General features: G+C 45.3%; 1 protein-coding gene across 1 annotated transcript; it reads right to left on the bottom strand.

The window, feature by feature from the left end:
* Positions 1-27,164, bottom strand: TBC1D10C (TBC1 domain family member 10C). Its single transcript, XM_066634822.1, has 9 exons — positions 26,968-27,164; positions 10,648-10,747; positions 9,881-9,988; positions 9,392-9,498; positions 6,297-6,411; positions 5,595-5,660; positions 4,832-5,021; positions 2,763-2,917; positions 1-512 (listed from the first exon to the last, which is right to left on the bottom strand). Exons 1-9 carry the CDS (start codon positions 27,162-27,164, stop codon positions 84-86), a joined length of 1,467 nt encoding a protein of 488 aa, XP_066490919.1. The 3' UTR covers positions 1-83.

Raw genomic sequence — 27,164 nt, 5'->3', positions numbered from 1 at the left:
TGATTTAACTGCATGTCAAAGTCTAGGCAGTGACAGAGTCCTAGAGTTGTCTTTGCAGAGGCCTGACTCTGCTGCACCTCTGTTCAGAACCATGTCTCTACATAGAAGGAAGACTTTTTTTCCCCAATGTCTGGCTCCAGTCTTTTCTCTCTTCTTCTAATGGGCTGTTGTGTGGTATGGAAGGTCTTGCCACGTGTGTCTGGCTTCTTGCTAGCCTTCTCTTTCTTCTGGTCCTCCCCTTTAGGTGCCATATCTAGCTTCCTCTTTTCCTTGGGGGATAAAGGGGGTGGCTCGACCTTGATCTGAGGGATGTGGAAGGAATAACTGTGGCTTCCAGGATTCTCCTTATGGTTCTGGGTGTACTCCAGCTGCTGTGCATCAAAGATGGCCTTTGCACCAGACAGGCGACGTTGTGGATTGTACTGGAATTCAGGCCGACTTTTGTGCATCTTTGCCAGCTGAACCTGGCATTCACGTTCCAAATCACGGTCTGAGATAGGCACCTCATGGACCTGTCAAATATGAGAAGAACAGCGGGAGTGCTTTAGGATTTTATGCCTCAGGCCAAGGTTCTGAACTTTTTGTGCCTGTTCACGCATCCCCTCCCCCACTTCAAATATATATTTTTTGTTCTGCTTTTATTTTTTCAATTACTGTTACACACTGTTTTCCAGAAATTGCATTGAGCATAAATGTTCAAAAAGTGGAACTTCAGAAACCAACAATAAATTTCAGTCATAGAAGAAATATGTGTTCACCTCATAGAATTTGAAGATATCAGAAAGCCTGCAAGAATAACAAACAAGAAAGCCAAAAACAATAAATATTGTGGCAATAAGAATACCCAATAATATTGGCTTTTGTTAGGGTCAAACTCAAATTTTTTTAACTGTCCTCATCTAGTAAAAAAACAAGTGTGTTACAATATCATTTTTTTCTTACTTCTTGTAGCACCTCATGCATCCCCTGGACCCTCTCCATGTACCTCCTAGAGGTGCAGTTTCCACAAGCCAAGAATCCCTGATCCAAAGGCTGTAGTGCATGACAATCAGAGATGTTGGGCCTGAAAGAAAACAAACTAGATTCCCAGGAGAGCAGACCAGAGGACTAACGTCAGGACACCTACCAAGAGATTGGCACATGGGAACAAGTGAAGGAGCAGAGGATGCTGGCCATTAAGCTGCAGATTAGTTTTACAGAGGCTACTCAGTTCAAGGCTACAAAACCAGGTGGTCAGATTACTAAGGGTAGTAACTGACTTGTGGGGCACAGAGAAATGGTTGTGAGCAGAACTCCTTGAGACAATGCATGCAGCTGGCATGGGAGCCAAGAGGTTTATCCTGTGCAGGGCTGCCCTCTGAAGGCCACTTGAAACATTTTTGTTGCTTTTAAAAAGGTGCACAGGAAAAAAAAAATCAAGTGAATACAAAATATATTTGCATATTTGTGAAGCAAATGAATGGATTAATTAGTTGGTAGGTTTGGACTGTGGTTCTCTGTGGAGTGCAAAATCAGTGACAAACCAGGGCTTGACGACACATCATATGTGAAGAAGCTCAAATTTGTCAATTGTTCCATGCGCTGATGTTTGATGTTTTCACTCATTATATATCATTTCTCAGTTTAAGCACGGTATTGTTTCTTTGTAACAGTCACATTTCTCTTTTTGTTCTGAATCATATCAAGCAGATTACAAAAAAGATGCAAGTAAAACTTATTGGAAGATATAGAGGTATTCCAGCTGCAGACAGAGTTTGCCCATGCAGGCTGGGTAATATAGAAACACTCTATCATATATTATTATATTGTCCTATGTGCAATATAATGTCACTCCCGAATCGGCCTTTTCAGCCACACTAGACACTGTTCCAGAACCACCATTCAGAGCGCGATACCATAGTCTTTCAAGACTGAAGGTTGCCAACAACATGCCCTATATATCAGGATCTTTGTATAAGTTACTTATTGCCGATCTTGACTGCTTTCTGGGGTTGGAATGACCAGAATAAAATTGTATACATGCTTAGTGGGGTAAATGAAGAGCTTTCTGGTGTGGTGGCCAAATATATAAATATGATAATTAAGAGAAGTATTTCTATGATGGTCTCAAATGGTTGATACGTGGCAGCAAGGCCTGGTTGGTCATGGTTGGAGGTGAACTGTCTGATTCATGTATCCCTCCATCCAGTCCTTTGTTTTATACTGTTTGGATTTTAAATATGCCAATAAAGGTTTCTTAAAAAAAAACTTATTCATTCACATTTCATTTATTCATAAAACTTTTCATTTATAAAAATTTTCAGTGTGGCCCTCATACTGAAATGTTTGGAAACCCCTGGCCTAAGAGAAAGGAGTAACTGCAGATATAGTATTCATATGGTGTTCTCTCTTTCTCACTCACACACACACACACACTCATGTTGCCAACTTTTAGCCATCTGTTGCTCTTGTGCCTTGAAAGCTGCTGGATTTGCAGACAATAGAAGGTGAACATGTTTATCTCCATGCTATGAGAAGTTTAACCCACTGATTTCTGCACACCAAGAAACTGTTACATATACAGAAGTAGATCAAGCTGGGCCTTTCTTTGGTCACTTGGCAAGCCTAACACACTCGTACACACCAAGAGGGAACATTATAGGCAGGCAGAAGCAAGAGAAAGGATCTGCTGCCATTACACTACTGTGGTGATGGAAACAGGGCTGGTTCTGCTACCAACCCAGGCAGCCCAGTGTACTCTGGGGGAAAGTTCAAGTTTCTACCTCAGCCATGAATATGTCTTCTTGCAAGAGGTGAGCGGGGATATTGCGCAGCTTCTCCAGGGTCTCCACTAGTCCTGCACAGTCGCGGAGTTTCTCCGAGGAGCCCAGGGCCAAGCGGACCAACAAGAGCCCCACACGAAACAGCACTTTTACCCCTACAGAGGCAGATGAAATGTCATGGGCAGAGTTTAGGGCTGCAAGTATCCTTTGGCTTCCCAATAGCAGGAAAGTCTCCAAGACATAAAATTGGTATTATCTTAATCTGTACAGGAGCGGGGGAGTGAGAGAATGCTTGATGGCAGTTCACAATTGAGCAGTCAGGTTCTTGACAGAAGCCACCTACATGTCTTCTTACAGGCATGAATATGCATGAAGTTAATATAATTCTCTAGATAATGTCTCCTAAATAAGAATGTAAGAAGGGGCCTGCTGGATGCAACCCAAGGTTCATTTAGCCCAGCATCTTGGTACCTATAGCGGCCAACAAAATGCCACCAAAAAAGCCCATAGCAGAGGGATTCCGGGAGGAAATATTTATCTTATATTTACATATTTATATTTACATATATGTATATGTATGTTACATATTTCAATTTATACACCAAGATATATCATAGGTCCAAAACAGGTTACATTCTAAAAGAAATTCCACTTTCATGCAAATTTTCCTATTACATATCTAATGGCTTCCTGATTATCTAAGATACAGATAAATGGTGACAAGTACAGAGAGTCAAGATGGTGTGGGAGTGAGACCTGGAAGATCCAGGTTCAAATACCTGCTCAGCCATGAGCACCCTGCTCAGCTGCCTGGGTAACTTGGGCCAGTCACCATCTCTGAGCCTCAGTTACCTCACATGGTTGTGAGGATAAAGGAGGGGAGAAACTATGTACATCACCCTGAGTTCCTAGGAGGAAAGGCAGTATAAACATGTGAAAAATAAATACTGCATTTGTGGAAGCCATCTGTGGTGACATGTGTCCTGGCCAGCTGGGTGGTGGAGCACTGGCCAGTGACATCATTGGGTGGTATTCATTCCCAACTAGAGCTGATCACTGCTGAGTGTGATCAGCTGGAGAGCAGGAGGCATAGTGCAGGGTATCTGTCAAAAGTGAGCTGCAGGGAAGTGGAAGGGGTGGAAAGGAGGATGAAGCAGGAAGAAGAGATAAAGGCGAGTGGAAAGGAAATGGAAGGAGTGGGAGAGAGAAAGAAGAGGAGGAAACGAGTGTGGCGGAAAAGGAGCAGAGGGAAAATGACAGGAAGAGTGAAGGGAGTGAAGCAGGAGGCCAGAAGGAGAAGACAGAATGGCTGCTGGAGGGTAAAGAGGATAAAGACAGGAGGCAGACAGTGCAGACAACCAGAGCCAGGTAGAAGCCTGGCACTAGGAAAGGCCTGCAAGGGGCTGGGTTGGAAAATCAAGGACAAGAGGGAAGCAGGCCAGAGAGAAGGGAGAGACTTAGTCCTGGGCTCCTACAAAGACCTGACCAAAAGGGGGTTGAGATCAGCAGATTGAGAGACATGGTCACAGGCAAGACTGTAGCAGCTCTTGCACCCAGGGATAAGCAAGGGCATGGCCCCAACGGTTTCCTCAATCCCATCCAACCCTTGACCTTGTGGAGCCCATCAGGCAGCAGACAGCTTGGGCACCCTGCTATCTCTGCAGGCCTTTCCCAGAGCCATTCCATTTGAGGAGGGCATCTCCTTGACCCAAGGGACACTGCCCATCAGAGCTAAAGGTGAGGTAACCTGGCAGTGGGAGATGCTGCCTTTTGTGGTTGTGGTGGTTCTGCATTTTGGTAATAAAGCAGTGATTAACCAGCCATGACTTCAGGTCATTTCTTGCATACATCCTCTGTAGCTATGGCCTTCCAGAAGGACAGAGAGATGACACCACTTCTTACCATCAGCATCTCTCCTTTTTCTGTTTGCCCTGTTCTCCCTATGCCTCCAAACTCAATTCTGTGCCTCCTGTCTTCCACTAAAACTAACCAGTTCAGCCTGCAAGCTTACTGATGCTACAACATTTTGTGTCTTTACATTTTCAGCTCCTTTCATGGTTTCTACTCACCCTCACTGAGGAAAGCATCCCAGACCCTCAGCACAGTGGGGAAGGGAAGGGTACGGGCAAAGAGGCACAGAAACCACTCAGTCATGTAAAGCAGAGGCCCCACCCCATGCTTCTGCAGGTGCTTCAGTGCCTTGGGACACACCCTTCGCAAGAGAGCAACAAACACTTCGCTGTCCAGCAGCAGTGCTTCCTGCAGGGCAAGAAAAGAAAGTGCCACATTAGGTAATGTATCTTGTCACATGTCCTCAGATACCCTCCGGTAGTCCCTCTTACTTCCTTGGGACAACCTTGCACATATTTCAGAATGAATTATTCTTCCTAGTTTATAAGAGACCTTGTTGACATCTATGAATGCTTTTTTTTTTCCTAGCAGAGCTCTATATCAAGTAAAACTACCCCATTTTGGAGAAATTTGTATCTATTTAATGTCTGTCTTTCAGGCAACTGTAGAGACACAAGAGCTTTACCAGAATAAAGATGGCACTTTTACTAGTACCTGAACCTTACAAGCCACAGGCCATACCTCTCTTCAACATATCCCCAAGGACAGCCCCACCCCCAATTTCCTGATCTCTCCCTTCCACCCCCATTATCTGAAAATTCCTCTTAAAAGATTGACACGGGGGATTATGCTCAGCCCAGCCTACAGTGTGAAACCACCCTGGCTCATCACCATCCTTCATTCAGACCTGTGGCTGCTATCCCCTCACAGCTGCCCAGCTCTGACCTGTTTCCAAGCAAGGATTTCCTCCAAATTTCTCACCATTTTGGGGCTGTAGTAGCCAGGCAGGTAGTGCTCGCAGATCTGCACCAGGCACCAGAAGGCTTGCTGGAAAGGATGGGTAGGCATCAGTGAAATTCTGAGGCAAATGGGGAGAGGGCCATAGTGGGGAACTGGGACCACAGTACAAGAGAAACAAGTCAGAGTGAAAGAAGGAATGCTATTATGGGAGTAGAAGGAACAGGGGTATACTATAGGACAGGGGTGTCCAAAGTTTTTGGCAGGAGGGCCACATCATCTCTCTGACACTGTGTCGGGGGCCGGGGAAAAAAGAATTAATTTACATTTAATATATTCATTTATGTAAATTTATTCAAATTTTAAAGCTGAACTTATATGAATGAATGAAGGTCTTGCAATAGCTCAAGGCCTATAAAAGGCCTTGTACAAAGCAAGGCTGGCCTTTCCTTTGCTGCCACTACTGCATCACAGACGTGAAACAGCAAGTAGCGGAGGGAGTTCTCATCCCACAGCTCAAGTGAGAGGTCAAACAGTCGCCTTCACGCTGAGAGCAGTTGCGTTGGGCCAGTTCGGGTTCCAACAAAACTCCAGAGGGCCAGAGGCTCATTGGAGACTGGAGGCTCCCTGAGGGCCACATTGAGAGGCCTCAAGGGCCGCATGTGGCCCCAGGGCCGGGGTTTGGGCACCCCTGCTATAGGAGAAGGATATTTGCTTGAGACTCACCTCTGGAGGCATGTGGATGAGTAGCAGGGCAGCTAGCGGTCCTTGGGCTTGACAGTAGCCCTCCTGGGGCTGATATACAGTGTAGGCCTTTAGCAACTGCAATAGCCCCTGCTGCCTATATAGGAACAAAGGGTTATAGCCTGAATGCAAAGGCACATCCTTACCACTGTGGCCCCAGCGCACCAGACACATCAGCACCATGTTCCACTCTCCTGCTCTCCTATAATAGTCCCCAGCATACCATACCCTGTGCCTTGCCTCACCAGTGGGACTCATTATCCTCTTTCCCATTGTTCCAAGATAATACAGCAATGGGCTTTTCCATTTTTACCCCTCCCCTTTGCCATTTAACTAGAATGAACATTAGAACTGTGTGTATTCTGTTTGCTCATGGCTTCACCATGCAAGCATGAATCCCCTGCTACAGAATTTGGCATCCTGACAATGTCATTCAACTGCCCTAAATTGCTAACTCATAAGGTATTGGAAGGGGAAAAAAATGAAGAAAGAACCACTTTAACCACTTCACTTCAGGTGGTCAGGGAATAGGGCCGACCACCTATTCAGTCTCTGACCGAAAAGCAATCACATTGTACTTGCTACCAGACCAAGGCTACTGTTCTCTGTTCCTCAGCCTATACTGGCTAGTTATAACCAAAATCCATTCCACTCCCTGCTTGATCTCTCCCACTTCAGTCCTCGCTAGACCATTCCAAGTGGTCTGTCTTCAGTGCTCATCAACTAGATGCCTCTATAAGCTTGCAAGCAGGGCATGATCATTCCTTTCATGTGAATGGTGTATGTTTTGCTGTCTTGTTCACAAACACAACTTTAATACATATACATATTTAATTTACTGTTTTGTCCTGGACAAACTTTCGTAACGTTAATCCTCACACCAAAGCTTACCAGTTTGTAACCTGATTTATATAGGTCTTCTGGACAGTCTTTTCTAAAGCATACCTCAACCACCATTTTGTTTCCCTTTGTGCAATCCTCTCATGATCCCCTTTCTGTGCTAGATCAGGTAATACCATACTTGGAGATTTGACAATTTCACTTCCCTGCTGTCAAAACCAAAGAAGTGAAACTAAGAGCACTGAGCTATATATACCTTACATACCTATATCTGGGACATTTGGTGGGCTGCTGTGAGATACAGGAAGCTGGACTAGATGGGCCTATGGCCTGATCCAGTGGGGCTGTTCTTATGTTCTTCTATATGTAATGTCTCTCTTGTGTAAATGAAAGGCATAATAACATAGCTTTCCTCCCCCCTCCCCACAAATATTCGTAAAAATAAAACAAATGGCAAGATTTTGTTGCATGAATGGGAGAAGAGCTGCTCTGTTAATATATGCATCCCTTTTTGTTTTCAGAGCTCTTCAATTTGAGTGACACACCATAACTCACTGGACCTCTACTACTAACAAAAAGTAAAAAGTAAACTGCTGTAGATTCACAAAATGCCAAGGGCTCTGTCACTCCAGTGATGATGTCACAAGCACTACCCGCGGGACATCTTTGATGCTCTTGCAGCCACAAGACTCATGATTGCACAGGTTAGCATATGTGTGGTGTAGGAGGAATGTGCATTTTCCACACAACAACGTCCTGTCGTTGGAGGCAGAAAAAAGCAACTTCCTCTCAAACCGTGACATGAAAGAATTGCCTGCAACAACTGGGTGACAATAGTACTCTGTATCCTCAGGAAGAAATGAGTAATGGCTGCACATATTTTCTGTGTTTATCTAAAAAGACCCATGTTGTCTGCAACTAAGCTGCATTTTGTTACACAAGGCAGCTGGCATGGTGGGATAAAAAAAGAGTTTCTAAACGCAACATGTTTTTAATTTGCTCTGAACCAGCCATGCCCAAAAAGGAGTTCTGTGTGACTCAAAACCTTGTTCCCAGCTTCAAAAGTCTGGAGAGTCCAATCAAAATGATTTCACTTGTTGTAGAATAGTTCAGTGTTTTGATGACTACAAATATTAGAAAGAAAAGGAAAAAGGGACAATGGTGCGTAAAAGCATATAAGCATTCTTGTTCTGTGGAACCAACAGTTATCGACTTTGATCTACTCCAGGACAGCAGTATAACTCCTGAACATTTCTAGTTAATGATAATGTTATTGTCATTATTAGTTTTCCAGACAAGATGATTGGGTGTATACAAATTATCGTGCGAACAGGAGCTCGTGTTTTGGGGAGCATTTTCCTGTGTAGGGTGCACTTGGTTCCCCCCCAGTTGCTACATAAACAACACTCATACTACTTTCCTTAGAAACTAAAATGATTTCTTCTGTGTTTTTACTGGCCTTATGAATGTTTATCTGATTAAACGCTGAATAAAATGTTTGCTCAGTGCCTTTTAAAGAAAAAAGAACCCAATGAGGGTTGTTGTTTTTTTTTTAAACTGAAAATGAGTGGGTATAGCTTGGTGTTTGCTCTGGCTTTTGAGAAGCCCTGGGGCAAAAACTCTACAAGGACACCCCAAAAGTGTGTTCCTCCTACTGCACAATTCAAGAATATTGGGAAATTAGGGAAACATTGAACATTGGGAAAACATCGGGAAACTCAATTTGTGGGATTTGTTCCTCATACTGCAACAGGGTAACCCGTGCTTCTTTTTTTATTTCTTCATGGAATGTAGTTTATTATGAGTGCTAAGGGCACCGACTAGATATTACTATTTGTACTATCACAGCATGGGAGTGTCTGTTCAGTCTTTGAAACATATAGCAAATATGAGCAAGGTGTTGTAGCAATACCTGCCCTTTTGTAAACCTTTCTCTTTTTCTTCTTTGAAGACTACACTTCCTCCTCTCCAGTGCTGTATTTCATGTTCACACTACCCTCTGCTGTATAATACCATGATCAAGCTGTGATGTGTGGCCCATTCCATCTTTTTCTTTCAGTTTACTTTCACATGTATACTTGCCACTAAAAAACCAAACATCTGGTTCCTGTTTTTTGACACATAATCTGCTGCTGAAAGGTTCGCCGCTTGAGGTCATGTCCTTCACCCTCTGGTAGTATACTCAGAAATCAGTCTACCTCCCCTCTTCTTTCTAAGCTCCTGGGCCTCTCACTCACCCAGGTCCTTCTGGTGACAGGAACATCTCATGGAAAGGGAACTGGCGGTGAATATCCTTTGTGATGGTTTCCACCCATTGAGGATCACCAGGTGCCTCTTGCAGTTCCTACAACAATAAAACATGTACTGTATAGGAAGGTCTCTTTCAGTGGTCTGCTAGGTTCTAGAGAGATTTCCTATCCACATATAGATGCAAAGGAATAAATAAAGATGGAATTAAGATTTTCCTCCACCCCAAACAAAAAAACCGCCTTCTAAGAGGCAGCCCTCAGGCGATAGTATAAGATATTCACACCATCAACATTAAGGGAATATCAGCTAAGGTGGACACAGAGATGGAGCCACAGGTTGCTAAATAAACCATGAAATGAGATGAAGATTTTTGGGAAAGAGGTCCTGAAGGATGAGGAGAGAAGCAATGGTAGCAGTTGCAGCAAGCAAGAAGGTAGGAGTATGTGAGTATGAAGCTATATGAAATATGGCCTCACCTGGTACTTTCCAGGGTTCCTCTCCATTTTGGCCTGTCCTCCACACAGCAGAGGCCAACAACGGGCACGGAAAGATGAAGGGATCCCTTTTCGACATTGTAGCTTTACCTAAACCAACAAACCTCATCAACAAAACTGTGATCATGTACACAGCCCTGCTACACACTGGGATCCATCAGAGAGCCACTGAAGATTTGGGCTACCAACAGCTGGCAATAACAGCAGTTGCTCCTCCTTTACTTGTTAACACACAAGGGGTGCAATCCTAAACAATTTTCAAACACTGACATAGCTGTGCCAATATGGTGTGCACATCCTGCAGCGGGAAGGTAGTCAAGGGGGCCTCCACAATGTAAGGGCATGTTTGTTATCTTACCTCAGGACTGCATTGCAGCTAGGTCAATGCTGGAAAGTTGGTTAGTATTGCACCCAAGGTCACATAACTGTCCAGGAACTGTAGATACTGAAGAGACCAACTACAATGAACTATAATCCCAGCATGATACCTTAGCCATTGTCTTGACATTTGGAGGGAACATAAGTAAGGGTGGACTAGGAGTTTTGAGAATGAGTTAGCACTGTATTCTTGCTAGGAGAGAGATACATTTCTTGCCCATTGAAGTCACTGATATGTGTGTATGTGTGAGAGGATCTTTGTGAATGTTATTTGGAGATCATAATGGGATTCATTGAATGGTTTGGTGGAGGTCAGTGGATATAGCAGTATCATCAATTAAGCAATTCATCTTTCATTTCTTCTCACCTACCTTTCTGTAGCGCCGGGCCATGGTTTTCTCCCAGTGAGATGTCATCTCCAGCCATTTGGTCTCACGGCGCCGGAGCAGCTCTAATGGAAGCTGAACTGGGCTGTATATAGGAAAGAGATATAGGGTTTTGTAAAGACAACATAATGCATGTGAAATGCTTTACACACTCAGAATGTGCTACACAAGTTAGACTACCACTCTGGATGATGATGATTCCTTCCTCTTAAGCACATACCCAGCTCCTGATTATCTTATAACAGTGATGTGGTAGTGAGAGAAAATTTGGGGGGAGAATCAGTGGGTGGGAAGAGGCTGTTTAACTTTTCCTCTGCCCACCAGTTCTCTCCTGCAAATGCACCCAAGTAGTTTTTAATTTTCTCTCAACTTAAGGTTGGATGTAAGCCTGGCTAAAGGAAACATTTGTTGGGGGACATTTACATGGGATAACATGTAGTCATAGGAAAAGGTTGAGTACACTCCTTCCTCCTGCATGCTGATTCTCCTCTCTGATGCAGAATCTCTCTCCTGCATTTCTGTTACTTTGGCAAATATGGGTTCAAGAACATTTCCTGATATAATTTGTCATCCCACCCCCTTCTGTGCGTTGGTGTGTGTGCACACCCCTGCCTTCATTATCCCATCCCAGAATGTACCAGTACTTGAAGCCTCAAACCGGATGGCACTATACAGTACAAGACAAACCTCAAATATTTTCCTTGTAACACTAAACCAGAAGCAACACTAAAGGTGTTTGTTTCCAGTGAGTAAGATAGGATTACAGCCTAAGCCCCAAATCATAGGTGTGTCAATGGGGCGTGTGCTGCATCCTGCAGTTGGGTGGCAGTCACAGATATGAAAATTTCAATTTGTTTTCCTCTTGTCTTGTGAGCTCTGAATTGACTTATCGAATTCTGTTTTGAGAGGTGTCTGATCTCCTTCTGATCACCTGCAAACGTTTCTAGTTGCTTGATTTACCTTGCATAATCAATCCTGCCAATAAACTCTGTTTCCTTTTTACTGATTACCTGTCTGGCCTCAGCTTAGTAGGGGGAGAGTGGATTAGTCATGCTTCCCCAGACTGCTGAGTTCTCACTACTGTTCCTTTTGACTTTTGTGCACGTACCAACTTCCCCAGATTTGGGGAACCCCTTTACAAATCCGGGAGAGAGGATTACAAGGCAGCCTCCTGCTGCCTGGCTTTTCCCACCTTGGTGGTGGCAAGACCTGCCAAATCCGCAAATACCGCAGACCGACCCATTGGTCTGAAGCAAAAGCAAGAAGCAAGTGGGAGGGACTGTTGCGAACTGCTAGGCATTGCCTCTCTTTACCTGCCTCCTGCACACTCTCTGCCTTCCATCACAGACATAGTGAGAGACTTACAGCCCAACCCTAACCTGCTTTGGAGCAGGCAGGCCAGTGGGCCTGCCCGACATCCAGTGGCATAGCTAAGGGGGTGCAGGGGGTAGCAACTGCACCGGGCATCAAGCTTTAGTGGGGGCAACAAGCTGCGCTTGACACTAGTGACCAAAATTGTGAAAATCCTGGTATGTATGAATAATACCATCATGTTATATATCATTGGAAAGGTAATTTAATGTGGAATGCAAAGAAACAAACTGCATTGGGATATCTGTATTCTATCAAACGTTATGGCCAATTAACCAGAAAATGAAAACACAACTGCCTTGTAGAACAAAAAGTGGATTTGTTTAACTCCAAACTGACCTATGAGACTGATTGTTCTGACAGCCAATGAGATATTATTATGATACAGTATGGAACCAATAACTTTTTATTTATTTACTTAATTAAATTTGATTTTGTCATGCGGGGGGGGGGGGTTACAAAATCTTCTTTGATCCCAGGTAGCAGATAGATGCCTTTGCTATGCCACTGACTGGGGGGAGGCAGGAGAGCAAGTGGGTAGTAAGCAGCTGGGGGGGAGAAGGTGGGTTCCTCCCAATCTTTACTTTTTAAAAAGCTCGGGCGTGATGTCACTTCCGGTTGTGACATCACTTCCAGGGCAACATTTTGAGATTGGCACCGGGCATCATTAGCTACGCCACTGCCGACATCCAAGGCAGGGTTGGGGCCAGTTGTGGTTCAGCTTGGGGCAAGGGGAATCGCTTCCCCTTACTCAAGGTAATGCTGCTTCACCTTACTCCAGAGCTGCCCTGAGTTGCCCAGAAATGGGGGGTATGATCCAGCATAAGTGCTGGATCCTGGCCCCCCCCCTGCTCTCCCCTTGCCCCGAAACACCTCCTCCTGCCCTTCCCACACACCCCAGATTCCCGTGCCAGCCGAGCTCAGCCAGCATGGGTTTACCCTTTACACTGATCAAGTAGGGCTCACGCTGGCCTCCCTCCTCTCCTGCTAGCCACACAAGGGTGGGCCAGAACGAGGGACATGCACTGGCCCATTCCCTTTTCAGAATTTCACTCTAAAACTTATTTAGCAAAGCATAGTCACAAGGCCACAAATACATAAAGCTTTTTATAAAATGTAAATCTCGCATAGAGAGGTGCATAATTGGGAAACCAAATACCTCCCTATCTCGCTGCTGTACTTTTGTGGTGTTTCATGCTTCCTCAGTGCACTATTTAACAACAACAACAACAAAAACAACCCAAGACCACATGCGCATGTTTATCATTTACCTGTGGCTTGGTGTGGATGATCAATTACATGATAAGTGTGAAAGGAACAATGAACAAACAACAGCACCAATTTTGCTGCAGCTGGGCAACGAGTACACAACACATTACTGAGTAGGTAAAATTAAGAAATATGTGCAGTACTTACATTTAACTAAATTAGAGTAAGAATCATATTTTTTAATAAACCAAAATAAACATTTAACTCTAGTGAAAAAATATAATTAGTAGCAAATATAGGGCAAGGCCTAAAGAAGTGAAGTAATGAGAGAATAAACATTGAATCTACCTAAATGTGATGATCAGGGACTTTTTTTTGGGGGGGGGGGGTTGTTCTATAGAACTGTTAGTCACTGAAACTGTTGGGCCTCATCTGCTGCTGTCCCAGGGCCCTATCTGGGCAGTAGTAGAACTTCTGATAGTTCTGAAGCTCTAGTTTTGGCTATCATGGTCCTTTATGGTGCTGTATACGGTGACTGCACCAGCAGGGTAGCAGCAGTGAAAGAAAAAGGGCAAGACAATAGTAAGAGGGTCAGGAAGAGTGAGGGGATTAGTGAGTCAATTCAAAATTTCTCAGCAAAACAATGCAACCTACTATCTGAAGAACCAGACTCAGGATATTACCACAAAGCACATGAGTATGCCAGTTGCCTCCTTCACCTTTGCTTGGGGGCAGGAATGGGCCAAACGACTGCTTTGTTTTTCCCCAGGCAAGTTAGATCACCTTTTGCCAGTATGATACCAGCCTCTGGGTCCTCTGCTATCCTGCACTGGTTTGCTGCTCACTATTAAGGCATGCAGCTATTGGTTCAAGGCAAAAACCCAATTTGTCACAAGGGACACATGCAAAAACTACAACCCTAACAAAGTTGTGAGAATAAAATGAGATGATCCAATGTATATTGACCTGGACTTTTCTGAGGAATGGCAAGAGAATCTCTTGAAGAGATAAATTAGGAACATAGGAACATAGGAACAGCCCCACTGGATCAGGCCATAGGCCCATCTAGTCCAGCTTCCTGTATCTCACAGCGGCCCACCAAATGCCCCAGGGAGCACACCAGATAACAAGAGACCTCATCCTGGTGCCCTCCCCTACATCTGGCATTCTGACTTAACCCATTCCTAAAATCAGGAGGTTGCGCATACACATCATGGCTTGTACCCCATAATGGATTTTTCCTCCAGAAACTTGTCCAATCCCCTTTTAAAGGCATCTAGGCTAGACGCCAGCACCACATCCTGTGGCAAGGAGTTCCACAGACTGACCACACGCTGAGTAAAGAAATATTTTCTTTTGTCTGTCCTAACCCGCCCAACACTCAACTTTAGTGGATGTCCCCTGGTTCTGGTATTATGTGAGAGTGTAAAGAGCATCTCCCTATCCACTCTGTCCATCCCCTGCATAATTTTGTATGTCTCAATCATGTCCCCCCTCAGGTGTCTCTTTTCTAGGCTGAAGAGGCCCAAACGCCGTAGCCTTTCCTCATAAGGAAGGTGCCCCAGCCCCGTAATCATCTTAGTCACTCTCTTTTGCACCTTTTCCTTTTCCACTATGTCTTTTTTGAGATGCGGCGACCAGAACTGGACACAATACTCCAGGTGTGGCCTTACCATAGATTTGTACAATGGCATTATAATACTAGCCGTTTTGTTCTCAATACCCTTCCTAATGATCCCAAGCATAGAATTGGCCTTCTTCACTGCCGCTGCACATTGGGTCGACACTTTCATCGACCTGTCCACCACCACCCCAAGATCTCTCTCCTGATCTGTCACAGACAGCTCAGAACCCATCAGCCTATATCTAAAGTTTTGATTTTTTGCCCCAATGTGCATGACTTTACACTTACTGACATTGAAGCGCATCTGCCATTTTGCTGCCCATTCTGCCAGTCTGCAGAGATCCTTCTGGAGCTCCTCACAATCACTTCTGGTCTTCACCACTCGGAAAGGTTTGGTGTCATCTGCAAACTTAGCCACTTCACTGCTCAACCCTGTCTCCAGGTCATTTATGAAGAGGTTGAAAAGCACCGGTCCCAGGACAGATCCTTGGGGCACACCGCTTTTCACCTCTCTCCATTGTGAAAATTGCCCATTGACACCCACGCTCTGCTTCCTGGCCTCCAACCAGTTCTCAACCCACGAGAGGACCTGTCCTCTAATTCCCTGTCTGTGGAGTTTTTTCAGTAGCCTTTGGTGAGGGACCGTGTCAAACACCTTCTGAAAGTCCAGATATATAATGTCCACGGGTTCTCCCACATCCACATACTTGTTGACCTTTTCAAAGAATTCTATAAGGTTTGTGAGGCAAGACTTACCCTTACAGAAGCCATGCTGACTCTCCCTCAGCAAGGCCTGTTCATCTATGTGTTTTGAGATCCTATCTTTGATGAGGCATTCCACCATCTTACCCGGTATGGATGTTAGGCTGACCGGCCTATAGTTTCCCGGGTCCCCCTCTTTCCCTTTTTAAAAATAGGCGTGACATTTGCTATCCTCCAATCTTCTGGCACCGTGGCCGTTTTGAGGGACAAGTTGCATACCTTAGTCAAGAGATCTGCAACTTCATTCTTCAATTCCTTAATAACTCTTGGGTGGATGCCATCAGGGCCCGGTGACTTATTGATCTTTAATTTATCAATGAGGTCTGAAACATCTTCTCTTTTAACCTCTATCTGACTTAACTCCTCAGTCAGGAGGGGCCGTTCGGGCAGCGGTATCTGCCCGAGGTCTTCTGCCGTGAACACAAATGCAAAGAACTCATTTAATTTCTCTGCCATCTCTAAGTCTCCTTTTATCTCCCCTTTCCCTCCCTCACCATCCAGAGGGCCAACCGCTTCTCTGGCGGGTTTCCTGCTTCTAACATATTTGAAGAAGCTTTTATTATTCCCCTTAATGTTGCTGGCCATGCGTTCCTCATAGTCTCGCTTGGCCTCCCGTATCACCTTCTTACATTTTTTTTGCCACAGTTTATGTTCCTTTTTATTCTCCTCATTAGGGCAAGACTTCCATTTACGGAAGGAAGCTTCCTTGCCCTTCACAGCCTCTCTAACTTGGCTGGTTAGCCATGCAGGCACCCTCCTGGATTTAGTGGAACCCTTCTTTCTTTGCGGTATACACCTCTGCTGGGCCTCTATTACTGTTGTTTTAAGCAGCCTCCATGCACTCTGGAGAGATTGGACTCTTTTTACCCTCCCTTTCAACCTCCTTCTAACCAGCCTTCTCATTTGGGGGAAGTCCGCCCGTTGGAAGTCAAGGGTTTTTGTTAGAGATTTGCCTGGTATTCTTCCCCCAACGTGCATGTCAAAACGGATTGCAGCATGATCACTGTTCCCCAATGGCTCAGTAACGTTTACATCTCTAACCAGGTCCTGCATACCGCACAATATTAAATCCAGAGTCACCTGTCCTCTGGTGGGCTCCGTGACTAGCTGCTCTAAGCCACAGTCATTTAGCACGTCAAGAAATTCGGTTTCCTTATCGTGACCAGAACACAAATTGGCCCAGTCAATATGAGGATAATTGAAGTCCCCCATGATTACAACCCTGTCCCTCCTTGTCACCTCCCTGATCTGTTTCCTCATTTCAAGGTCCCCATCCGATTTCTGGTCTGGAGGACGATAGCACGCCCCCAGTATTACATCGCTGCACAGGCCTGGTAATTTAACCCAGAGATTCTTTGCTCTCTACTTTGCTGGATTCTATCCCTTCCTTAACATAAACGGCCACCCCACCTCCAACACATCCCTGCCTGTCCCTCCTGTAGAGTTTATAGCCCGGGATTGCGGTATCCCACTGATTCTCTGCATTCCACTAGGTTTCCATAATGTCCACTATGTCAATGTTTTCCCTTGTCACTAGACATTCCAGTTCTCCCACCTTTGCTTGTAGACTTCGGGCATTCGCATAAAAGCATTTGTACACGGAATGCCCCAGGATGGGTTGTTTATTCGCTCCTTTGTCCCCGCATCCTCTCATTGTGCCAAACCGTCTATCACATCCCATCACGCTACCTTTCCCAATTTCTTCTCCTACTCTGCCTTTGTCTTGTTGTTCTCTAACCTCCCCATCTTCATCCCATAGGGATGAGGAGTCCCGAACCGGATGCCCCTCGGCTCCTGTCGGCCTTCCCCCAGGGATCAGTTTAAAAGCTGCTCTGCCACCTTTTTAATGTTATGCGCCAGCAGTCTGGTTCCATTCTGGTTCAAGTGGAGCCCGTCCCTCTTGTACAGGCCCCGCTTGTCCCAAAACGTTCCCCAGTGCCTAACGAATCTAAACCCCTCCTCCCTATACCACCGTCTCATCCACGCATTGAGACCCCTGATCTCCGCCTGCCTAGCTGGCCCTGTGCGTGGAACAGGTAGCACTTCAGAGAACGCTACCTTTGAGGTCTTGGCTTTCAGCTTCCTGCCTAAAAGCCTAAATTTGGCCTCCAGGACCTCCCAGCTACACTTGTCCACGTCGTTGGTGCCGACATGCACCACAGCCGCTACCTCTCCCCCAGCACTGTCTACTAGCCTGTCTAGATGAGAAGTGATGTCCGCAACCTTCGCACCAGGCAGGCAAGTCACCATGCGGTCCTCACATCCGTCGCAAACCCCCCTCTCTATGTTTCTAATAATTGAATCCTCCACTACAAGAAGCCCCTGACCCCCCTCCCGAGGAGTATCCCGAGTGCGTTAGAAAGCGGATAAATAATATAAAGACTGTAAACATGAGCACAATATCTCATCCTGTATTGTGAGTCAGGGCAAATGACTTCTTGGGTTCAGGGCTGTAGCTAGGGGGGGCCAGGGGGGCTTTGCCCCCCCCCAGCATTTTTTCCAGACCTGTCATGTAAATGTGGTTGAATGTCCTCCAATTTAGCTTCTGTTCCTTGAGAGCTCAGCCCCTCCCTGCAGGCAGCCTCCTCCAATTGGCTCAGGCTGCTGTTGCTCAGTAACTTACCTTAGGGGACAACCACAGCAATCTGCTGATAGTCACAGGACCAGAGAGGCAGGCATGAAAAAGCCTGGAGGGAAGGTGTTCAGTGCCTTCCATTTCCCTCCTGTAAGCTGAGTGGCTGTGCAAGCACTTTGCAGGACCCTGAAGGCTGCTGCTGACTCTGGTGTCATTTGGGGGTGAGCAGGCAGGAGATTTTGGATGCACCATTTCAGCTGTTTGGGCCAGGAAGGGCCTTGGAGGGGAGGGAGGAAACAAGGGGTCTGGCCTCTGAGATTTTGGATGCACCATTTTGGCTGTTTGGGCCAGGAAGGGCCTTTCTCTGGGGGTAGGGGGGAGGTGGAGAGGAAACCATGGGCCTGGCCTCTGAGATTTTAGATGGAACATTTCTGCTGTTTGGGCCTGTCCTCTTTCTGTCTAGTATGGCTTCAGTTGGGGGTCATTTGATGCCCTTTTTGCAACTTTTTTCGTGCGCAGGAGGAAAGAAGGCTTGATGCTTCTGGCAGGGATGGGGGGGGGAGAGAGAGTGCATGTAGAGTGAGCAACACAGGGTCCTGGAGGGCTCTTTGGAAGTTATGACCTCTGGTCACCCTGCCCCCATCCAGAGCACATGGAGAGCGGGGTTGGTCAAGAGAAGCTACAAGAAAGGTCAGGAGAGATTTCTACTTGTACTGGCAGTGGGGAGGGTGCTATTCTACTGTGGAACATGCTAATTACTACGAAGGTATTGCTGTGGGGGACAGAGAGAAATGTTTCTGTTTGGCAAAATCATGGTGGGGTTTTTGTCTTTCAAACATATTTTTAAAATTAATGGCTGCTGTTTGGGGCTGGGGAGACCCTATTTCTGGTGGAGAAAGCATGGAAAGCATTTGAGCTAAACAGAACCAAGAACTTAAGTGTGGAAAAGGTTCTAAGCAGGGGCGAATCCAGGGGAGGCCATGGGTGCATACCCCCACCCCAACTGTCCTGCCAGCAGGGAAGAGCACCCACCAGGATGGAGAGCAAAATCGGGTGTCAGGGAAACACCCACTGGGTGGGTGCCAAGGAGATTGATTGGAATGGGAGCCCAGGTCTACCCACCCACAGAGGCTATGAACTCAATTTGGAGCCCAGGTCTACCCATGCAGGTAGACCTGGGCTCCATGTCCAGCAAATAGCCACAGAGGCCTGAGGGAGGACATGACTGAGATATACAAAATTATGCAGGGGATGGATGGAGTGGATAGAGAGAGATACCCTTTCCATGTCACATAACATCAGAACCAGGGGACACCTACTAAAATTGAGTGTTGAGAGAGTAAGGACAGATAAAAGAAAATATTTCTTTACCCAGCGTGTTAGTCTGTGGAACTTTGTGCCATAGGAAGTGGTGATGGCATTTTACCTAAATGACTTTACGAGGGGATTGGACAAATTTCTGGAGGAAAAGTCCATCATGGGTTACGAGTCATGACAGGTATGTGCAAGCTCCTGATTTTAGAAGTAGACTACCCTGGAATGCCAGATGCAGGGGAGAGCACCAGGACACAGGTTTTGTCTTGCTGTCTTTTGTGCTCCCTGAAGCATTTGATGGGCTACTGTGAGATACAGGAAGCTGGACTAGATGGGCCTTTGGCCTGATCCAGCAGGGCTCTTCCTATGTTCTTATGTAAGCTATAAACTCAATCGAAAGCCCAGGTCTACTCAAGCAGGTAGACCTGGACTCCAAGTCCAAGTGGGAACCCAGCTCTACCTGCCCAGCAAATAGCCACAGAGGCTATAAACTCAGTCGGGAACCCATGTTACATGAAAATCCCCTTTTGCCTTTTAGCTGTGATTTTCTATATATATATGGTTATAATATCATGCAAGCTAAACCATTCTCCCAGCATACAGGCCACATTTCCAGGACTCTAGTCAAGCCACAAGCTCATGGTTACACAACCACCACCCCCCATAGTCACACATTATGCGAGGAAGTCTTGTGTCTTAATCCAATCAGTGTTTATGCAAATGATTCATTGTATTGTACCTACACAGAAGCCCATGGTTACACAACCACCACCACCCCCCACAGTCACACATTATGGGAGGAAGTTTTGTGTTTTAATCCAATCACTGTTTAAGCATCTCCTACATTACTGTTTGCAAACTTAAACTGCTTTGTGTTGGTATTGTTTCCACTCAGTCTTTGTAAGTTCCCCCTTTTAGGAAGCCAGCCATTGACCCCATTGGATAACTGCCATCCTGATCCCCATTTAAATGTATACATACTCCAAGCACCCAGCCTTGTGTTAGCAACCAAGCTACCATCCAGCTCAGTCTCCCAACCCCTTATAAGAGAGGGCTTCCTCTCACATGCTATGCTCTCTCTCTCTCTCTCCAAGGCCCAACGCATCTGTGTTGTGTCAGAGGGTCCTCTCCACAGGACTCTCCCCTCCCAACTCCAACTGCTCCACAGGACAGGTAACTATCTTGTGCCTGGAACTCTTTCCCTTCTTCTCCCCCCTTTTTTCTCCCCTTCTCTCCCCTTCTTTAGTTAGCAGCTGGGATTGGCAGAGCAGGGACCCCTAAAATCCTTCCCTACAACCCTTCCTTTTTCTGATTTCCTCGGATGCACCAAATACTCTTCACACGCAACCACCATGAAAGCTAGGTACATTGGATTCAAGCATTAGGACCAAGAAATATCATTTCTCCATGTGCATTATTTTTACCTTTGTTCTTTAGTAATAAACCATAATCTTTTGTTGAAAGTTATCTTTCTCTCAGTCTCCTCTTTAAGCAAAAGGGAATTTCTCTACATTATGCCATCTTGTTATCCAGCCTATGATCCTAATGTTCCAATAAGGGCAGTGTAATAATTCCCCTAAACAAAACAGCCCTTTTGGTAACACCCAGGTATACCCAGCAGGTAGACCTGCTACCTGGGTTCCAAGTCCAGGTGGGACTGGACCTGCTGGGTCCAGACCTGCTGGGTATACCTGGGTTCCAAGTCCAGGTGGGAGCCCAGGTCTACCCACCCAGCAAATAGCCACAGAGGCTATAAGCTCAATTAGGAATCCAGGTCTACCCGGTTGGTAGACCTGGAGCCCAGATCTATCCACCTGGTTGACCTGGGCTCTGAAAGTAGTGCTCAAGGCCCCCCCCCCCATACAGACACTGGATCCATCCCTGATTCTAAGGAGATTCAACTCTCAGAAAGATAGGAGAATTCAGCTCTACTAGGTAGATTCAATAATTCAAATCTTCTGTACTTTGCTTTTTAAAAGTAATGAATATTGTAAAAACTAATGTTCTAATGGCATTACTGTATTTGACTTGCATATCTTTCTTCTTGCTTTTATGTAAATACATTTTATTTTAGTATTTTCAGTGTATCAGCAATGTGTCATCAGCTAATGAAAGGCTTTCAATACAAGCAAGTACTACCTGTATCACAGTGATATGTTTTATTTTTGCAGGGATGCAAACCTGTGTATTGTGCTGGTGTGTAAAATGAAAGGATATGTTGCATGTTATTTCTATGTAGACAAATACATTTAACATTGCATACAGAGATGCATTGATTCTATGCAAAGTATTGTTACATCGCTTTACAGATAATGAATGCGTGTTTCAATAACCCCCCCCAAAATATTTTCTCTTCATGAAATTTGGGGGAGTTACGGGTCTTTGATGTTTCACTTATCCCTTCATTTTGCACTTATCCCTTCATTTTGCACACCGGTATAGATACCCAACATAATTGCCCCCCCCCCGAAAAAATAGTCACCCCCCATCTCTAGAATCCTGGCTACGGGACTGTTTGGGTTCCATGGGTTTTTCCCAAGTGCATGGAACTGATTCTAAGTTGGCTTTGATCAGCCCACCATTTATCCTCTTGGAACTGATAGGGTTGATGTTGAAAGACATGATGTTGAACTTGTCACTCTTCCCCTAGCAGAAGTGAGTCAGCAGGGTCCTCTACTTGGGCATCCTCAAAATGGAGCAACACTAGTCTTTTGGCCAGTGAGTCTGGTGTGTCCAATTATTGACGAGAATTAGAAAACTGTGTTCTGGAACTTTACATTCACAGGGAAGAATACACTTCATGGTTGTAAAAATTCACTGTGGACACAACTTTCCCAAGAAAAGGACTCTGTACTACTTCATAGTTTGTTCAACTATGAAGTTTGTTCAACCATCAACTACAAAATATGTGTTTTGTGTTTTTTTTTCTCTTTGTTGGAAAACTCACATTATAGACATTCACAAATTCAATGCTTGCTCTCTTTTCAAGGAACTTTGGGACTTGAACTTCCATGAGGAGAAGGGAGTGCTTGGAACCTCTAACTGAGAATTCTCAGCATCTCCTCAAACTTCCCCTTCCAGGATTCTTTGGGGGAAGCCATGGCAGTAGAAGTGACATAGCACCAATGTGGGTTTACAGCATGTAGATGGGTCCTTCTGAGCAACATAATGCCTTGCAGGCAAAAAAGTTCAGAACATAAGAACATAAGAACAGCCCCACTGGATCAGGCCATAGGCCCATCTAGTCCAGCTTCCTGTATCTCACAGCGGCCCACCAAATGCCCCAGGGAGCACACCAGATAACAAGAGACCTCATTCTGGTGCCCTCCCTTGCATCTGGCATTCTGACATAGCCCATTTCTAAAATCAGGAGGTTGTACATGCACATCATGGCTTGTAACCCGTAATGGATTTTTCCTCCAGAAACTGGTCCAATCCCCTTTTAAAGGCATCCAGGCCAGATGCCATCACCATATCATGTGGCAAGGAGTTCCACAGACCAACCACACGCTGAGTAAATAAATATTTTCTTTTGTCTGTTCTAACTCTCCCAACACTCAATTTTCAAAATGTTGTCTCTAACTACTGTAACCACCCTTGTTGCTATGGTGCACCAGTTGCCATGGAGATGCACAGAGGATGTGGTGGAGAAGTATTGCTAAAACAGGAAGTGTTAGGTAGGCAAAGGCGCTTTCCGATCAGCGCTTTTTCTACCTTGCAGCAAATCTTAACCTTAGATCCATACTTATCATAGCCCAGTCTTTAACTTTATACCCCTGTTTGGAAGTGGATTGCAAGCCAACTATCAAAGCAATCTAGCACAAGCTATCTGCACAAGTACTACTGCAGAGCTCTGAGACTGCGTCGTATTGAAGGGTGCACAAACATGAGGCAGGCAGATGTCAGGAAGGTGGGCAGACTTTTCACTGTGACTGAATGGTTTTTCCGACCAGCTTCCTAAATTTTAGCCAGCATGCAGCTAATTTCTCTGGGTTCTGTTGGGGAAAGAAAACTATCTGGATTATTTCAAAATTCCTTTTTGGCTTTTGAGATGACATATGAAAATGCTTTCCTGAGCCATTTTAGCACTGTACTAAAAAGAAACACCCTCTACATTACTCCTGGAGCACTGAAGCTTGTTAAAGGAAATGTGGATTGCATCCTCTTGACCATTTCAGCAATCCTCTTCTCAAATGATAGTGATTTGAAACCACACTTTTCCCAGCCATTTTCTCACAGTAAAGAACCATGGCCAAGGAAAGATGGAACTTTGGTTATGACTTAAGTTCAGAGATGGGCAAAGCCAGCATGGCTTGACTCGAGTCGAGACACAAGTCTCCGCCCCCTTTAACTCAACTCAAAAATGAGTCCTAACGGGCAGACTTTCCAAGTCACCCAGAGCATTCTGGGGCCTCTAAAAGACTTGAGTCCCAAAGTCTTTTCTGTAAAAAAGTCAGCCGTGGAAAAAAAAACCAGAGCTGCTGCCTGGTGTGTGTGTGTGAGTTCTCCTTTAATACTCCCCTGATGACCCCATCTGTAAACAATGCGGGAGAAGGTGGGACAAACTGCATGAGAACAGGGACAGAAGTGGCAAGAAGGAGGAGGGTCATGCACAGCAGCTGGGAGGCTTATCAGTATGACCAAATCGTTTGCAGCTCCACTCAGAAGTAGTCTCACTGAGGCTGGACATTCAATGAGCCTGCTGGAGTCATGCCATGATTTCCTCCTGAATGGGTAGGAACCACCTCCCACCTTCGTCCCTCACTTGTCCAGGGGAAAAAATCTTTATCCAATGATCATCAGTTCCTCCAGAGATGTATAAGAGAGCCCACTCTTGCCTCCCCCACCCCGTCTCCTGCTCAATACAAAAGCAAAACATTAACCCTTCCCTGCCTCCTGGCTGGAACTTCCCTGCTGCACGCCTGATCTGAATGATGGCTCCACCAGATCTTTCATGCCACAGAAAAAGTAAGCAAGCACACCCAGACACAGACAGACTCGAGTCTGCATGCATGGGGAGTCATTTTCAAGTCAGTGGCATCAGACTCAAGTCAGTGCTGGAGTCACTGATGCACCTGATTCGAGTGTAATGAGCCAGCGAAAAACATGTTTTTGCAACTTGGACTCAAGTCATCGACTCAACTTCCCATGCCTGTTTAGGATCGCCACCTGACATGGGAGCAAAAATCAAACTTGCCTGCTCTGGTGCCTGGACTAGTGGCTGACTATTCAGAAATCAGAAAGGATTGCTTTTTATGGTTGGAACAAAACAGCTGCACATGACAACTGCTCAAACTGCAGTGAGCAGGACAGCTACAGAGTCTGGTTCGAACATTAGCAACCCTATTGGAACCAAGCCGCTTTGGTCAAGCACTAGATCTATCAAGAGTTGAGCCCGAAAGAGTCACTATATTAACTAAAACCTGGTAAAATCCAAGACAAGTGGAGTTTATACAAGAAAACAGATTCCAGGATGTTATTACATCTGAACTCTGGCCTGCAATGACAGTGCACTTATTTTCACCAAGACATAAACAGCACTTTCTTACACATGCTAAACAGCCTGGAACAAATCACTCGCAGTGATGCATGTCTGTGTCATCATTAAATATCAGCTGTTACCAATGTCTGCATCAGAGATGAAGAAACAATTGTACCTTAGTAGTAAGTTATAGTAAGAGAAATTCAGTGAAACTGATTGGCGGCACTGATTGTATGATTGGCTCATCTGTTATCTGTTAAATATAACTGATCTATAAAACAGTGTTTATGGCTATCGAACTTTAATTCTGGGGTCATTTGTGCCTATTTTCATATAAAAAGCAACAAAGGAGACCCAGGTGTAGAAATATATTTCCCTGTGTATGGTTGATGTAGGGTCCGATAATCTGGACCCCACTGATTGGCTGGATGTGGGTGCCCATCACCATGCAGGGCCGCTAGTTATTGTATACTGTTTGAACTGAGTCAGAGCCTCCTTGTGCCATAAAACTGAAACACGCTGCATTGGTTGGGAAAATGTTTCTGTAGAAAAGGGAGGAAAACAATCTAGAACAGCATTTCTCCACATTTGTTCCACTTCACATGGTCCACCTATTGGAAGTACTACTGGAAGTAACTGGCGATGATGTCATCGCCAATTACTTCCAGATTGGAAGGCTGGGTGCAGTGTGACAAACATCAGTAAGAGGCTCAGGGTGGATGGGAGGGCTTTTTCAAGCGTGTAAAAAGTGCACGCTGGAGCTCTGTCCACTGAGCCACCTCCCACTGCTGCTTGTTGCATTGTGTCACTGGTCTCGCTGCCAGGCAGTGGGGGTCTGAGAGTCCCGTGCATACCACCAGACACCACCTCAAGTATCACCGGTGGTACAAGTACTACTGGTTGAGAAGTGCTGATCTAAGTCTGGGGCCGAGGGGCTAGCAGTCAGTTCCAAAACTCCTACTTCTTCAAGTAGGACTTCCAGAATTGACCACTGGCCCCTTGGCCCCTCAATTCCTCTTAAAAAAAATTCATTCCCACCTTTCCTAGTAGCTACAATTTGTTAACATTAAACATGATGACATGTTTTACATTCCCTGTTCTATTTTTCTTTTTCATATTATAATTATCACTATATGTTTTAATTATGGTGTAAGGTGAACTTGAGCACATTAATTTTGCCATAAGACTTTTACTCTCTTGTTTAAATCACATTTCTTGGTTAATTTTCTCAGGAACAGACCCATAACCCATCACAACCAGAAAACGTCAGGGGAATAGGGGTACATGAGAGAGTGTATTTATTTAAAGGGTTTCTAGACCTCTTTCTTATACATTTCTTCTCTGCCCTTGATGCTTGTCATACATGAATTACCTAATAATTCTTGGTTTTGAACCAGTGTGGTCCAGTAAAACTCAGGATTCTAATCATGACAGCTATAGTCTCACTGGGCAAAACAGGGTGTCTCAAATTCATTTCTTCCCTCTTTAAGGGTCCAATCCTATCCAATTTTCCATTGCTGGTGCAGCTGTGCCAATGGGGCATGCACTACATCCTTTGGTGGGGTCACAGTCTTGAAGGCCTCCTCAAGGTGAGGGAGTATTTGTTCCCTTACCATGGAGCTGCATTGTGGTTGCACCGGGGCTGGAAAGTTGGATAGGCTTGTGCCCTATTTCAGACATTTATTGTGAAGCTAAATAAGGTTATCTTGAGATCTATGGATGTAACACATAAGGTAAGAATGAACAAGTCATTCAAAGGATGCTACCAGTCACATTTCAATGAACCTGCATTCAGAGCCAGCAAGAAGTAGACATAATGATCACTGCAATATTTTGGAGGGTAAAGTTTTCCATCTTGCAGCCATCCTCAAGGGTGTTCACTGTAGTTTTCCTATCAATGCCACTCCTTGCACACACAAAAACCCACCTACCCTTCTGATGGTCCTTGAAAAACAAGCCCTCTCTTACCCATTCTGAAGGTCACTGTTCCCAACAAAGCCATAGCGGTCAGTCTGACGATAGGGAGCCATCCCATTCATCTCAGAGTCGGAGCCCAGGGAGCTGGCTTCATCATCCTGGCGCAGGGAGACATCAAAGGCATCTGGGAGGTCAGCCAGAGCTTGGCTTACATTGGGGAGACCCGCTGAAAGAGAATGATCCGCCAT

This window comes from Tiliqua scincoides, chromosome 1, assembly GCF_035046505.1.
Source record: "Tiliqua scincoides isolate rTilSci1 chromosome 1, rTilSci1.hap2, whole genome shotgun sequence".
Lineage (NCBI taxonomy): Eukaryota > Metazoa > Chordata > Lepidosauria > Squamata > Scincidae > Tiliqua > Tiliqua scincoides.
This window is presented reverse-complemented; position numbering and strand designations above follow the sequence as displayed.

Bases quoted from the DNA above. Each gene is read 5' to 3' on its own strand.
- TBC1D10C (XM_066634822.1), bottom strand. From the start codon at position 27,164: ATGGCGGATCATTCTCTTTCAGCGGGTCTCCCCAATGTAAGCCAAGCT. The intron at 9,499-9,880 runs GTGAGGCCATAT...TTATTGTTGTAG, and splicing joins GGAACCCTGGAAAGTACCAG to GAACTGCAAGAGGCACCTGG. The intron at 513-2,762 runs GTAGAAACTTGA...CATATTTGACAG, and splicing joins AAGACATATTCATGGCTGAG to GTCCATGAGGTGCCTATCTC.